The sequence below is a fragment of the Salvelinus sp. IW2-2015 genome, linkage group LG12 (genome assembly GCF_002910315.2).
Source record: "Salvelinus sp. IW2-2015 linkage group LG12, ASM291031v2, whole genome shotgun sequence".
NCBI lineage: Eukaryota > Metazoa > Chordata > Actinopteri > Salmoniformes > Salmonidae > Salvelinus > Salvelinus sp. IW2-2015.
Genome location: NC_036852.1, coordinates 6,786,959 through 6,802,876, shown reverse-complemented (window position 1 = coordinate 6,802,876; position 15,918 = coordinate 6,786,959). Strand labels below are relative to the sequence as shown.

Below are 15,918 nucleotides of genomic sequence, written 5' to 3'. Positions count from 1 at the left end.
ACTCCACACATTTCTTGTTAACAGACTATAGTTTTGGCAAGTCGGGTTAGGACATCTACTTTGTGCATGACACAAGTCATTTTTACAACAATTGTTTACAGACAGATTATTTCACGTATAATTCACTGTATCACAATTCCAGTGGGTCAGAAGTTTACATACATCAAGTTGATTGTGCCTTTAAACAGCTTGGAAAATTCCAGAAAATGATGTCATGGCTTCAGAAGCTTCTGATAGGCTAATTGACATCATTTGAGTCAATTGGAGGTGTACCTGTGGATGTATTTCAAGGCCTACCTTCAAACTCAKTRCCTYWTTGSKWAAATYRAAMGAAATCAGCCAAGACCTCACMMAAAATWATTGTAGACCTCCACATCCTTRRGAGCAWTTTCCAAATGCCTGAAGGTACCATATTMATCTGTACAAACAATAGTACGCAAGTATAAACACCATGGGACCACGCAGCCGTCATACCGCTCAGGAAGGAGACGTGTTCTGTCTCCTAGAGATGAACGTGCTTTGGTGCGAAAAGTGCAAATCAATCCCAGAACAACAGCAAAGGACCTTGTGAAGATGCTGGAGGAAACAGGTACAAAATATCTATATCCACAGTAAAACGAGTCCTATATCGACATAACCTGAAAGGCCGCTCAGCAAGGAAAAAGCCACTGCTCCAAAACCGCCATAAAAAAAGCCAGACTACGGTTTGCAACTGCACATGGGGCAAAGATCATACTTTTTGGAGAAATGTCCCCTGGTCTGATGAAACAAAAATAGAACTGTTTGGCCATAATGACCATCGTTATGTTTGGAGGAAAAAGGGGGAGGCTTGCAAGCCGAAGAACACCATCCCAACCGTGAAGCACGGGGGTGGCAGCATCATGTTGTGAGGGTGCTTTGCTGCAGGAGGGACTGGTGCACTTCACAAAATAGATGGCATCATGAGGGAGAAAAATTATGTGAATATATTGAAACAACATTGAATATTGAACAACATCAGTCAGGAAGTTAAACGCTTGGTCGTAAATGGATCTTTCAAATGGACAATGACCCCAAGCATACTTTCAAAGTTGTGGCAAAATGGCTTAAGGACAAAGTCAAGGTATTAGAGTGGCTATCACAAAGCCCTGAACTCAGTCCCATAGAAAATTTGTGGGCAGAACTGAAAAAGCGTGTGTGAGGAGGCCTACAAACCTGACTCAGTTTCACCAGCTCTGTCAGCAGGAATGGGCCAACATTCACACAACTTATTGTGGGAAGCTTGTGGAAAGCTACACAAAACATTTGACCCAAGTTAAACAATTTAAAGGCAATGCTACCAAATACTAATTGAGTGTATGTAAACTTCTGACCCACTGGGAATGTGATGAAAGAAATAAAAGCTGAAATAAATCCTTCTCTCTACTATTATTCTGACATTTCACATTCTTAAATAAAGTGGTGATCCTAACTGTTTAAATATATTTGGCTAAGGTGTATGTACACTTCCGACTTCAACTGTATACAGGCATCAACAAATCACAAACAAACATTACAATTTTCCTATGCTATAATACATTTTTGAAATGTTTAATTTTTATTTCACCTTTATTTAACCAGGTAGGCCAGTTGAGAACAAGTTTTCATTTATAWTTGCGACTTGGCCAGATAAAGCAAAGCAGTGCGACAAAAAACAACAACACAGAGTTACAAATGGGATAAACAAAAGTACAGTCAATAACAATAGAAAAAATCTATATACAGTGTGCGCAAATGTAGTAAGGAGGTAAGGCAATAAATAGGCCATAGTAGCGAAGTAATTACAGTTTAGCAAATTAACACTGAAGTGATAGATGTGCAGAGGATGATGTGCAAGTAGAAATACTGGTGTGCAAAAGAGCAAAAAAACAATATGGGGATGAGGTAGGTAGTTGGATGGGCTATTTACAGATGGGCTGTGTACAGCTGCAGCGATCGGTGAGATGCTCAGATAGCTGATGCTTAAAGTTAGTGAGCGAGACACAACCCTAACCCTTTTTTTGAACCTTTATTTAACTAGGCAAATTTTCAATGACGGCCTAGGAACGGTGGGTTAACTGCCTTGTTCAGGGGCAGAACGACAGATTTTTACCTTGTCAGCTCGGGGATTCGATCTAGAACCTTTCGGTTACTAGTCCAACGCTCTAACCACTATAGGCTACCTTCCGCCCCAACCCTAACACTAACATAGACGTCTGCTTAGCTACAGTAGTACTAACACAGGTCAGGACAAGACATCCTCCTTTAATTTAGTTTTACATCAACCATTGACAGACAGTAAAGTGATCATACCAGTSCATAAACGGCAAGACAGATTATTGCAAAGGCTTTCAATGAGTAGAAACTTCTAAGTAAATGTTATATGCATAAAGTCCTCTCTCCTCATAAAGTCCCCTCCTTGCATTTAACATCTCAGGAATCCTAATTATGCAAATCCTAATCTTATACTTCCTTTCCCCCCTGAAGGATAAACAGCTGTATGATAAGCCATGGTCTCATTCAGTAGTACACTATAAACCGTGAGACAAAAACTAAACACGAGGTAGATTACATTATGGCAATACACTCAGTGACCTGGCATGAATTAAACATTATCTCATCAGCAGTGTGATAAAAGAGCACAAAGCACATGTAGATGTATATCTAACATTCCCTGGTATGGAAACTATAACCGCCGAAACGTTACAAGAAAAGGTGGTGAGTTGATTGTGTACGCAGGAATCATTCTTATGGCCCAAATGATAGCACGTTTATTTCCATCACCACAGGAAGAGACAGAGTGGACAGAGTTTCACTGAACTTTACTCATATGCATAACAGTGCAAGGCAAATAAATACAGTTTGTATCTTGATAACGGCTCCCACATAAAAAGGGCCACATGAAATCCTGATTAAATGAAGTCAAAGCATTTTAAAAGGCAACGCTATAATGAGACAGGAACAAGAATGTCATGACTGAAGCTCGCTCCATGGCTGGGAATTCAGGGTTTTACACAATAGTATTGAGTAATGACATTAGCCCCCCGCCCCACACACATCAGAATGTCATATCTCTGAACCACTTGGCACAGCTTGTGGCGTCCCTGAACTGAGTGCTCAAGCACATAATTAAACAAATTATTGTCCCATAATTAGGTAAATTACTCTGCATTACACTAATCACGGGACTCTTCCCCACTGAGTGTAAAGAGTGAACAGTGTTTCAAGCCTTGTTGAGCTGACGTATAAATGGCTCCAGAAAATAAGAGTAGAGAAAGCTAGAGAAATCCACAATAAAAGTAGATGTTCTGTTGGAAATGAGTACTACAGATTAAAAGATATTCAGCAACTCTTGGTAGGAAAATGGAAGTTTGCTTCAAAAATCAACCTTTTATTGTTAAAGCCTTTCTGTAAATGGCTTCATAAGGGTACTAGGAAAGACCCATAGGAGATGTGTGTGTGTGTGTGTGTGTGTATATTAACGACCCATAACTGTACTGAACAAATTTGTGTAAAGCGAGGGGTCAAAGAGGTCAATTGACAGCCATGTAGCTGTAGAGAGGAGAGGACAGAGGACATCTCTCTGTAATAATCAGTGAGTCACAGTCAGTCAACAAAGGCCTTGCTAGCTAACGATCTCGTATCTTAAGTGGGAGAGAACAAAACATTCGCCCGGCTAATGGCTTGTATCAGGTCATCCCAAGAGACCGTGATTTACAAAGAGTCGAAATTGGAGAGAGGCGGTTCTTTGTCCCTCGTTAGCTAACTATATGGTGGTTATATGCTTTAGAAATCATTGCAGTGGAACTCATCTAATACCGTACAAATGTCCAAACGAACGCATAATTATTCCCTTTCTCCTCCTTCCTTTCTTCTTCTCCAACACTTAAACTCTCGCAAATATCAAGCTCTTAGGATTTTACTGTGAATTTATCCTCCGAAAATGAACATATCCATAAAAAATAAAATAACTCCACTGAGAATGTGTGATCCCCAATAAGCTATGTCTATTCTAAATCAGGGTCCAATATTGACCAATATCTGCATAGGTTACAATTATTGGAAAAAATATCCATGCTGTAGTAAATATTGTTCCAGTCCATCTCTAGTGCCAGAGCTTTGTCACGGTGCCAGATCTGTCATGAAGGAATGAAGGGTATCCTCCAGACTAGTCACAGTGCCAAATAGCCAGCTGGAGGGCACAGACTAGAAGGCGTCGTGCCATCTGGAAAATCAACAAAGATGTCTCGTCCAAAGATGTGTTGAAATAGTGAATTACATTCTCTCCCTGACCAGTTCTGACCGCTGCTGTACATAGACAAACTGACTAGCTGCTGTCCAAAAACAGGACAGAGGAAAGGCAACAGGCTGGCTGCTAGTTTGACCATCCAGCTGCAACTCGGATAAGAGATTGATCATCCACAATTTCTAGCAGCTTATAGGATAGATTGATGCGGCTCAGAAAAAGGAGAAGGCAGATTGGATGGCAAATCAGCAGGATGTCTATTGGCATGAGATTCGTCTCTCACTCTCCGTTGCAGAAAGGTGGTACGGAAATCAGGAAGTCGTTAAAGGAGATGGACGCAGCCACTGGTGTCGCAAACTAAAACGCTGGGCTTTCTGACACTTAAAAAAGAAATGTCGCCAACTTTTATTGCCGAGACACGGCAATGATCATAGAATAGCAGCAGATGCAGTACGTTTCTAGATGACCGTAAATAACAGGTTGACTGTACAGCGGTTGGGGTCCCACAGTATCACAGCAAAAATGTGTTGAACGGACAAAGGCTCAGACGCGGCGACGACAAACAGCTAAAAGCAGCAGTGTCCGTCCAATCTCTTGGCCACGTCGCGGTGTGTTATAGCATTCACCCGCTGGGGTTTCAACCAGATCTGGCTGTTTTTGCCGTTTTGTAGAATCATCGGGGAATTGACTGTTGATATTCTGGTCAATGGCACGCGGCCGTCCATAGTTCTGGGCCCCGACTTCCCAAAACCATTTTGAGGTTAAATTCATCGTTAGAACTTTGTCGGATCATCTTTAAATCTCGGCACTGTTTTACATAACCGTCGTCACTACGCTTGTTATTTAATGACTGCCTCAGACCATTCGTAGAACAGATAAGTGCGTCGTTTTTTTGCCCGTCCGCGTCACTTCATACACAGAAGATCTCAGCTAACACAAAATCAACTTGTTAATCTGAGTTTAAAAGTAAAAATAAATTAGATAAAAACAAACACACATCACGACAAGCGAGACAACACAACACTACATAAAGAGAGACCTAACACAACAACATAGCATGGCAGCAACACATGACAACACAGCATGGTAGCAAGACAACAACATGGTAGCAACACAATTTAGCAGCAGCACAACATGGTAGCAGCACAAAACAGTGTACAAACATTATTGGGCACAGACAACAGCACAAAGGGCAAGAAGGTAGAGACAACCATACATCCCGCAAAGCAGTCACAACTGTCAGTAAGAGTGTCCATGATTGAGTCTTTGAATGAAAAGATTGTGATAAAACTGTCCAGTTGAAGTGTTTGTTGCAACTCGTTCCAGTCGCTAGCTGCAGCAAACTGAAAAAACGAGCGACCCAAGGATGTGTGTGCTTTGGGGACCTTTAACAGAATGTGACGGGCAGAACGGGTGTTGTATGTGGAGAATGAGGGCTGCAGTAGATAACTCAGATAGGGGGGAGTGGKGCCTAAGGGGGTTTTATAAATAAGCATCAACCAGTGGGTCTTGCGACGGGTACAGAGATTACCAGTTTACAGAGGAGTATAGAATGCAGTGATGTGTCCTATAAGGAGCATTGGTGGTAAATCTGATGGCCGAATGGTAAAGAACATCTTACCGCTCGAGAGCATCCTTACCTGCCGATCTATAAATTACGTCTCCGTAATCTAGCATGGGTAGGTAGGTCATCTGAATCAGGGTTTGGCAGCTGGGGTGAAAGAGGAGCGATTACGATAGAGGAAACCAAATCTAGATTTAACCTTAGTCTGCAGCTGAGAGAAGGACAGTGTACCGTCTAGCCATACTCCCAAGTACTTGTATGAGGTGACTACCTCAAGCTCTAAACCCTCAGAGGTAGTAATCACACCTGTGGGGAGAGCGGCATTCTTCTTACCAAACCACATGACCGTTGTTTTGGATGTTTTCAGAACAAGGTTAAGGGCAGAGAAAGCTTGTTGAACACTAAGAAAGCTTTGTTGTTGAACATTTAACACAAAATCCGGGGAGGGGCCAGCTGAGTATAAGACTATCATCTGCATATAAATGGATGAGAGAACTTCCTATTGCCTGAGCTATGTTGTTGATGTAAATTGAGAAGAGCATGGGGCCTAGGATCGAGCCTTGGGGTACACCCTTGGTGACAGGCAGTGGCTGAGACAGCAGATGTTCTGACTTTATACACTGCACTCTTTGAGAGAGGTAGTTAGCAAACCATGCCAAAGACCCCTCAGAGACATCAATACTCCTTAGCACACAAGAATGGAATAGTCAACCATATCAAAAGCTTTGGCCAAGTCAATGAAAATAGCAGCACAACATTGCTATGGTGACATCATTGAGGACCTTTAAGGCTGCAGTGAAACCAGATTGCATACCAGAGAGAATACTATAGACATCAAGAAAGCCAGTGAGATGATTATTGACAAGTTTTTCCAACACTTTTGATAAACAGGGCAAAATAGAAATAGCCCTATAACAGTTAGGATCAGCTTGATCTCCCCCTTTAAATAAAGGACGAACCGTGGCTGTCTTCCAGGCAATGGGAACCTCCGCAGAGAGGAGAGACGGGTTAAAGGTCAGAGATAGGCTTGGCGATGATAGGGTCAGCAACCTTAAAGAAGAAAGGGTCTAAACCATCTGACCCAGATGTTTTTTTTTGGTTTAAGTTTAAGGAGCTCTTTTAGCACCTCAGACTCAGGTGACCGTCTGCGGGGGGAAACTTTGTAGTGGGGCAGGGGAAAAAGAGGGAGGAGCATCGGGGCTAGTCGCATTAGAAGGGGTGGGAGTTGAGGAAATGTTGGACGGTCAAGGATGCATGGTTGAGTCAAAAAGGAATCCTGACTTAATGAAGTGGGGATTTAAAGAGCTCAGCTATGTGCTTCTTGTCAGTAACCCCATCATCAACTTTAAGGGACACGGGCAGCTGTGAGGAGGAGTGTTTATTCTCCAGGCCTTTAACCGTTTTCCAGAACTTCTTGGGGTTAGACCTACAGAGAGAGAACTGCTTCTTAAAGTAACTAACTTTGGCCTTCCGGATAGCCTGAGTGCACTTATTTCTCAWTTGCCTGAACGAGAGTCAGTCAGCCTGASTATGCGTGTGCCGAGCMTTTCGCCAAATGCAATTCTTGAGGTGGAGTAACTCTGCATAGATTACACAGGGTAAGCATTAGAATAAGCCGGCTAAATATTTGCTGCTATAGGTCAGGATTCAACTAGATTTTTTCTTGAGTGGATGGTCGTGGGTCAGAACATAATTACAAATCATTTGAAGGCTRCAAATTGACCGCAAGAAGCCCAAACAGATATATTTGACTAAACATAATCATTTCAAACCTTGCTTACATTTGTATACCATCATGTGTCTCTCTATTAYGAGTGGGAATACTTGGGAACAGATTTTCTTAATTAAAATCCCCTGGAGCTGATTTCCTGGTGTTTTKAGTCATTTATTTATTTGTTTGCTCWGAAAACTTGGGGTGCACAAATGAAAGCACCCACTGTGCGAATGCCAGTTGGGGAACCCTGCTATAGGTTATATCTCATAGGCTGTGATCAATTGTCAGTATTGTAGAATAATTCTAAAGTTAAGGTAAGATTTGAAAGGGAGAAAGCTGATCGAAGAGCAGCGATGCCTTTCTTTGGATCCTATCATTATTGACCGCTCTCTCTGCGTGGGGTTTTGGGAAACGCATGTTACATCGAGTGGYGCAGCGGTCTAAGGCACTGCATCTCAGAGCTAAAAGCGTCCCTACAGACACCCAGGCTGTATCACAACCGGCCGTGATTGAGAGTCCCATAGGGTGGCGCACAATTGGCCCAGCGTCGTCCAGATTTGGCCGGGGTAGGCCGTCATTGTAAATAAGAATTTGTTCTTAACTGACTCGCCTAGTTTAAATAAAGGTTAAATACATTCCATCTCTATGGGAAACCGGTCCCTGGTTTGTTTCCCCTCTTATGTAGAGACGTCTCTAAAGCGGACAGTCTTGAACAAGGAACAGGGTTAAACTGTTGAGGGAGCAGAATAAATTAGGCTTAATAGGACCTGAAGCTACTGTCTCTAAGTATTGTCTTGCCTGGTTGGTGATTTAGCAAACACATTCTGACAACACACACATCTGTTCTATTGTCTCCGTATGCTGCTGATGAAGCAAGGTTAGACATTCTGGCCCTACTAAGGTCAGAGGAGAATTCCTGGTGACATGCCACACAAACATTCCCTCAACCATCCAATCTTAGACAGCAAACAAACACAGTGATATGGAGTGATTATATGTTGGGTGACGAGGACAAACTCTGACACATAGAGCTAATACCAAACGTGCTCAGATATAGGAGGGCATGAAATACACATACAAAAAATGAGCTCAGAAATGCATCTATGTGGCAGACATTGTTATTGGCTCTCAGGCCGACTAGTACACACTATATAAGACAACCAGATATCCCTGGTCATGTMGGAACTCTTACCGTTTTGCCTCCCACATAACTTGTTAGAGGCTTRCTAAACACTGCTTGCCTGACAGTACATGCCAGGGCTGGGCGGAGAGGGGGAGAAGAGGGGGATTCCAGGCACTAGGGAGACATTTCTTGTTTTTAATACAAACAAACCCATTTCTCATTTCCCACGTCTGTCATCATTACTCTGTGACGCAGGGCGTACATGACAATGATGTTACCCTGGCTGACTGGAGCTGTGCTACGATCACTGTCATCTCAGCACCAGCGAGGAAGGGAAGAGAGAAGCCCTTCTCCTTTCCAAACAGCCTCTTTAAATCACATCTGCATGACAATGAAACTGAGACTGGTTGGCAGCAGTTCGCTTTCCTCCTCGTACTCATCAAACACGAGCACAAACAAACACATCTCCCTCGCCTTTCCCCTGCTCCCACTCGTGTGACACGGCTTTGCTTTTATCAAAATAAATGGAAAAAGTACATTTAAGGGAATTGTTAGAGAAAACCKGCAGCCTTTTGATAATTGCCTTTGGAATGGACTCTGGCGTCCAAGCCGCCTCTGACAAGGTGCAGGTGGACAGACATCATCCCTCGGTTACAAAGCAGGAGAAGTGGTTCACTCTTACCAGCACGAACCCACATTTTTACCCCGGGAAACACAGCTGAAAGCCAGGGCACTCATGTACATAGGCCTATGTCTGAATAGCTTACTCCCTGTGTATAGCAGACCTATTTGAGAGGTAGCCTATTTATTCTGTAATGGCTGTGTGGAAACGATAGAGAGACAGAGGGAGAGAGACAGAGGGAGAGAGACAGAGGGAGAGAGACAGAGCGGGAGAGAGGTTATAAGGGAAATTGTTATGAGGAAATGACCTTTCACCTCGCTGCCCTCTTCGTGGATCTTCTTCACAGCTTGCAGACCTTCCTCTTCAGAGTTCCCAGCTGGAGGAGAGAGGAATGATGAGGGGGGGGGGGGGGGGGAGGGGGAAGAGGATGGATGGAGGGAGGATGAATGAATGGGGTACTCTGGAGCCGCAGGTATCCTCCCCTCATCATAGAGACCAGGGAGAGCCAAGTGAAAGACTAAACCTACACTTCTGATTTGGGTTTCACTGAAGCAGTGCCACTATTACCTTAATAATGATTTCTTTGCAAAACCCTATTAAATTTGATTGATGAGTCACATTTGATTAGGTTAGGAAATAACTGCCTTAGGCAGGGATGTGTWRGCAACGTATCAAAGATTCCCTACGTACTGTAGTGAAAATCAGTGCAACAGCATTCCTTAAGCTACAATTCAACAAAACATGAACCTAAGGATGTTAGCACACAGGCTTCAACTATGTTGGATTGAGCATTTTAGAATGATTTGGGAGATTACTGAGTCATGACCAAAAGGGTGTGTTTACAATACCTATAACCACATGCATGCCAAGGCTTGCCAGGTGTCTTGCAGTCTCATAACCCATTCCTCGGGCACCCCCCGTCACTATGGCAACCCTTCCATTTTGTGTGGGCAAAACTGTGTGAGGAAAAGAAAAMAAACGTTGGTCCATACGTTGCCATTACCTTGCAATACAATGGAAAATCTATGGGTTGATACAAACAGGCGTATTTATTCCATCCAGTCCAACATATCACTGAGAACAACTCAATTACGAGCAATACAAAACATAATTCCGCTAACTGACTTCCATTTTGTTTTGCCCATTATAAAACACACAGTACTTCCATTCTGGGGCAATTTGTGTTGGGTCAGAGATTACATTGGGTTATAATCTGCAGTTGTTGAAGTGTACAGTGTGGAGTCGGACTGAAGTTGAGTGAGTCACAGGTAAATATGTCCGTAACGACCTCTAGTCCTGAAACACGCAGGGAGGTAGAGCCCTTCAAAATCGATGCCAAATAGATCCATTTTGCTTGACAACAGCAGTTCCTGCCCCTGAAGATAAAATGACCTTGCTCAACAAGCACACAAAGCACAGCCTGCAGCGGCCAGACAGTTTAGCATGACTAAAATTAGAGCCGCAGTGCGTATCTATGCACTGAGGGTAATCAGGATGGTTGAGATTTGAACTCTATTACATTTCTCCCCATCAGATTTGCATCACATTTTCAGTGGCGGCTGGTGGGTGGTTAAATGGGCAGTTCATTGCTGATTTCCTTTCCGAAACAACTGTAACACTGAGGAGAAGCCTATAAATGCAATTTGATACCTTAGTAGTACCCATCTGAGGAAATTGTATTGGACACATTGAACACAAAATGAACACGAGCAAGCAGAGATTCAAATTATATAGGATATACTTTATGTTCTTCTGAGAGTTCAGTACAGATAACAAAGCTTGGCACATCAAAGCTTATCTCAAAGGTATTGTAATGACATCTTAAACAGTCTAAGGACTTCAAAGAGCAAAGCAAACAATGACTCAGAAATGACTTGAACATTGGGACATTAAAAGACATTTAGCTCTACATCAAATAGTTAATCAAATAAAATTGCAGCATGATCAGAAATAGAAAATTCACCAGATGTTACACTCACATAAACCCTTTTTACTAGTAGACAACATAAGAATATATGCTGAGGACATTTAGTTAAGTATTTCCTTTAGGATTAGGGTATTGGAACTGTTTGGTAGTGGGCAGCGGCCTGCCCAGTTATTCCATGGCCTGACCCAGAGTTCTGCTCCAGCCCCATTCCCCTGAGTCCTCCTCAATAGGTTCAGCCTCATGGCAGCGCCGTGAGTTTTCATAGAGAAACACCTGTTGGTCTACATGTGCCGGGGTGAGGTAGTTCCTCTTACCACAGACGAAAGTCCCTGAGGAGCTGAACAGTCTGTGGGAGGGGACAYTAGTGGCGAGGACACACCAGTACTTCTGGAGCACCTTGGGGAGAGTAGGGAATAAGCCCATACGGTCCGACCACCAATGGAGAGGGTCTTCGTTGAGACGCAGGATCTTCTGGGATTTGAAGTTGCTCAGCTCTTCCTCTTGGTTCTCGTCATTGCCTGACTGGCAAAAATATCACAGCCAAAGGGTTGCCTGCATTGCTACATGAAGGAAACGGTTTGTCAAGAGTCTGTTTTTTGTTGGGTGGCTCATCAGAAAGAGGAGCCAAATCATCTGTGACCACATTCTCATTCCTCTGTTCCTCAAGAATGGCTTTGGCCTCCTCAATGACTTCACTCTCCACTTGGGAGCGGTCGTGGGGGGCCAGGAAAGGAAGCCTCTTGTAACGGGGATCCAGGAAAGTGGCGACGTTGAGAAACGTTGCAATCTCAGACATCTGGGAGGGTAGGTGCTGGACAACACCTTGGAGTTGACCTCTTTGGCCATGCCAACCTCTTTTGCGTMCMCTTCTTTGGCCTTGAGGGTTGTGTTCAGCAGCATGTGAAGGACAGGCCTCACCATACTAATGGTCGGATGCCTACAGTCTGTTATCATGTCAGCTACCCATTTGAAAGGTTGCAGAACTCCAATCAAGCCCTCAACCATGTTCCATTCACTGTCCTTGAAACTCAGCTGATGGTTGTCACTGTCCTCCATGAGTACCACACTGATAATGGCCTGCTGCTCTTTCAGGCGCTGGAGCATAGTCAGCGTGGATACCCAGGATCAGACCCTGTCTCTGATGAGGACACACTGGGCTAGGCCTTGCTGCTTCTCTCGCAGCAGATACATAGCCACCACGGACTGTTGGAAATAATCAAAAAGTTTGCGGCAACGTCCCAAAAAGCTGTTAACAGCTGAAAGGCCTCATCCATCCCTCGATTTATAGTGTGGCAAAGGCAAGGCATCTGCACGGATAGATCCAGAAGAGAGCAAGCTTTCACAATGTCCAMTGAACCGTTAGTGGTGGCACCGTTGACTTTGTGAGTTATCCCCCATTCGACAAAGGCTTGGTAATGCTCTGGTAATATTCTCAGCTGTATTGTCCTCTGGAACTTCAAATGTTTTCAGCCACTTGAAACTGGAACCTAGTCCGTTTTGTGCATGGACAGGGAGATGTATGTACTGTTCTGGGTTTGGTTTTGCCAAAGGTCAGTTGAGACACCGCAGTTCACCACCCCTGCCACCTCACCCAGCACTGCATCTCGGATCTGATTGTACCTCTGTGGTAGGGCCTTCATTGCCACGTCGATTCTGCTAGGGGGCAAGTRCCTTGGATCTGCAGTCCTTAAAAGGGCCTGAAAGGTGGGTTCTTCCACCACAGACACAGGGTACATCCCTTCACAGACRAAGCTGATGATCGCAGACGTCAGATCATTATGCCGTCGGTTGATATTTTCAAACGCTGGGCTCTACTTCAGGATGGCTCCCTGACATTGCTSCTGCATAGGTTTAGTTTTTATCTTGGAGTAGGCCGTTGMRACTGCCTCACSYATCTGMTCCGTGTTGCTCCTCACAAACTCAGCTGGGTGGCTCTTCTCCAGGTGGTACGAGAGATTGGAGGTGTTGCCGGAATATGCTATTTGAGTCATACATATACGACAGTAGATCCTCCTCCAGTGTAGTATACACCCGTCTGCATCGGTGTCAAAGCCGAAATACCTCCATACTTTACTTTTTGCCCTCGGATGTGCGACAAGGTGGAGATTAGATGAGGAAACACCTTTGGCCTCCATTTTGTTCCTTTGACAATKATYTTTTTAGGTGCCTTCACTAATTACTGAGTACCTAACAAAGGCAGTGAGATAAAGGTAGCGTGAGATAAAAGGTCAACAACCGGTTAACAATAGGAAAAGAAAATGTCAGACAGGGGCTTTTAACGCAGTAATTAATAGGCTATAACTAMAWTKTTTCTTATTTGTAATTCAACCTATTCTCTGAATAAAAYATTCTAAGAGCCAGTACAGAATTGAGCTTGCCTCTCCCATGCAGTGAAGGACGTTGTGTATAAATCTAGGGGACACAATGCAATCWGCTTTGAGTATTGACAATTTTGTTTGTCCAATCATCTCTCTAATTACTAGCCGGTCTTATCTTGATTGGGATACAAAAAATTGCCTGACCCTGTCTCTCACCATAAAGCATAGGGCCCAATTGCACAAGCATATTTTGCCAAGGCTAAAACTAACTTCAGTACAGCTTAGGCYCTAAATGACATCACTGAATTCTTTGCATGCTTMGGTATGTTTGAGGGGTGGAGGCTAATTGGTATTTTCTATCACGAGACARAATACAACACTGCTATTGTGTCAGTGCATAGGCTAAACTACAAGTTCACATGAGGATTTCGACATTCAGACGTGAGGTGAATAAAGGGAAATATGGGATAAAGGTAATTGATTACCCCTTACAAGGCATGTTATTATGGCATACTATGAATTCTGAAAATGTGCATAGGAATATATAAAAGAAAACATTCCCATTACAGACCTAGGCTGCCCTTTTTGTAGAATCAGTGAGCATACAAACACTATACTCAAATTTAGAGTTAAAGTAGCCTAGATCTGGGTATGGGGTTGTGTGCATTTGTGAAATGGAATGCTGATATTAATTCATATTTTGTGCTTGAAAATACTGGTTATGGAAAGCAGATCATATATCCTACTAACAACACAAAGGCTATAGGTACAGTAGCAGTGGACTACCACATAACACTKGCAGCATGATTTAAGACAGACCGTTATATTAATTCCTCGACAATTTGTTTAACAGTGGTTGCATTTGACATTAATTCGTTASCTAGTCAATTTCTCAGTCAATTTGGCTATTGTTGTTGAAAGCCTTCATTAGCTAGCTATGTAGTTAACGTTAACAGGCAGCTCTAGCCAGCAGCTAACGTTATAGGCTAGTGATCACCACTCCTGCTGCATTCAATATCTTTAATGAATACGGGGATGAACAGAAGTCTAACCTGGTAACGTAAAAGACTTGTTGAACAGTTGATACAAAAKAACTTTAACTCCCACTAAATACAACCTCAAAATTGGTAAAATGAAAGACAGTAACCACATCTCTGTGCCAGGTCTCTCCGTGTGTTTCAGTCCTTGGGTTCCGTGGTACTCTTAAACAAACATACAGTCACATAATACAGTAGAAAATAAGTCTATTTTTATTCATTTTTTTTTATTTATCGTTATTTTACCAGGTAAGTTGACTGAGAACAAGTTCTCATTTGGCAGCAACGACCTGGGGAATAGTTACAGGGGAGAGGAGGGGGATGAATGAGCCAATTGTAAATGTGAGCAAATGAAGTGAGATAAGGGAGGTAAAGAAAAAAGGATGGTGGCGAAGTAAAATACAATATAGCAAGTAAAACACTGGATTGGTAGATTTGGCAGTGGAAGAATGTGCAAAGTGAAATAGAAATAATGGGGTGCAAAGGAGCAAATAAATAAATAAATACAGTAGGGGAAGAGGTAGTTGGTTTGGGCTAAATTATAGATGGGCTATGTACAGGTGCAGTAATCTGTGAGCTGCTCTGACAGCTGGTGCTTAAAGCTAGTGAGGGAAAAAGTGTTTCCACTTTCAGAGATTTTTGTAGTTTCGTTCCCAGTTGGCAGCAGAGAACTGGAAGGAGAGGCGGCCAAAGGAGGAATTGGTTTTGGGGGTGACCAGAGAAATATACCTGCTGGAGCGCGTGCTACAGGTGGGTGCTGCTATGGTGACCAGCGAGCTGAGATAAGGGGGGACTTTACATAAATTGAAGGGACCGGATAAATTAATCCGCCTACAAATGTCTTTATTGAATTAATATTACCACTACCTTTTTAAACCATGTCTATCTTTATTTCCAAACACAATTCAACACAATCACTTTTTTTAAACTTTTAAGCATTTAAATAATTTTTTAACACAGGCTTAACACCTAACAAACACTTTGTACTTTTTAAACACTTTTAACCTAGGCCAGGCCCTGTTATTACCTCACATTCCAGCGATAATGCCTTGCATTACGCTTGGGAAGAAAATACTTCAATTTACTCAACTTGCCATTGGCTCAACCATTGGCTCAATTTGAACATATTAGCCCACACAGCTACAATGATGCACTTTCATGCTAGGTTTAGGACCTCATATCGAAGCTTATAGTCTCAACTGATGTATAGAACAATCTTTTAAAATTATCTAATTTGTTTTAGATACAGTACAAGCATCAATGAAACCTCTAACACAATACATTAAATTTGACTTGGAGAAAATATATTTTTAATGAGGTTCTTCCTTCGCAAACTCTATGAAATGATGACCTCTTCCTTAAATTATATA

General features: G+C 42.8%; 1 protein-coding gene and 1 pseudogene across 3 annotated transcripts in view; both read right to left on the bottom strand.

Annotated features, from left to right (window-relative positions):
- LOC111970950 (polyprenol dehydrogenase-like) overlaps positions 1 to 15,918 on the bottom strand; it is a 48,589-nt gene that overhangs the window by 8,585 nt on the left and 24,086 nt on the right. For 2 of the 3 annotated variants that reach the window (XM_023997721.2, XM_023997719.2), the window contains exons 2-3: positions 10,115 to 10,222; positions 9,574 to 9,642 (exon numbers count right to left, since the gene is read on the bottom strand). In XM_023997721.2, coding sequence (XP_023853489.1) covers positions 9,574 to 9,642; positions 10,115 to 10,169 — 124 coding nt within the window. In that variant the 5' untranslated portion in view covers positions 10,170 to 10,222. Of the gene's footprint in view, positions 1 to 9,573; positions 9,643 to 10,114; positions 10,223 to 14,563; positions 14,702 to 15,918 lie in introns of those variants that run through there. The other variant, XM_023997718.2, reaches the window with a different exon arrangement.
- LOC111970949 (E3 SUMO-protein ligase ZBED1-like) lies at positions 11,013 to 14,557 on the bottom strand (annotated as a pseudogene).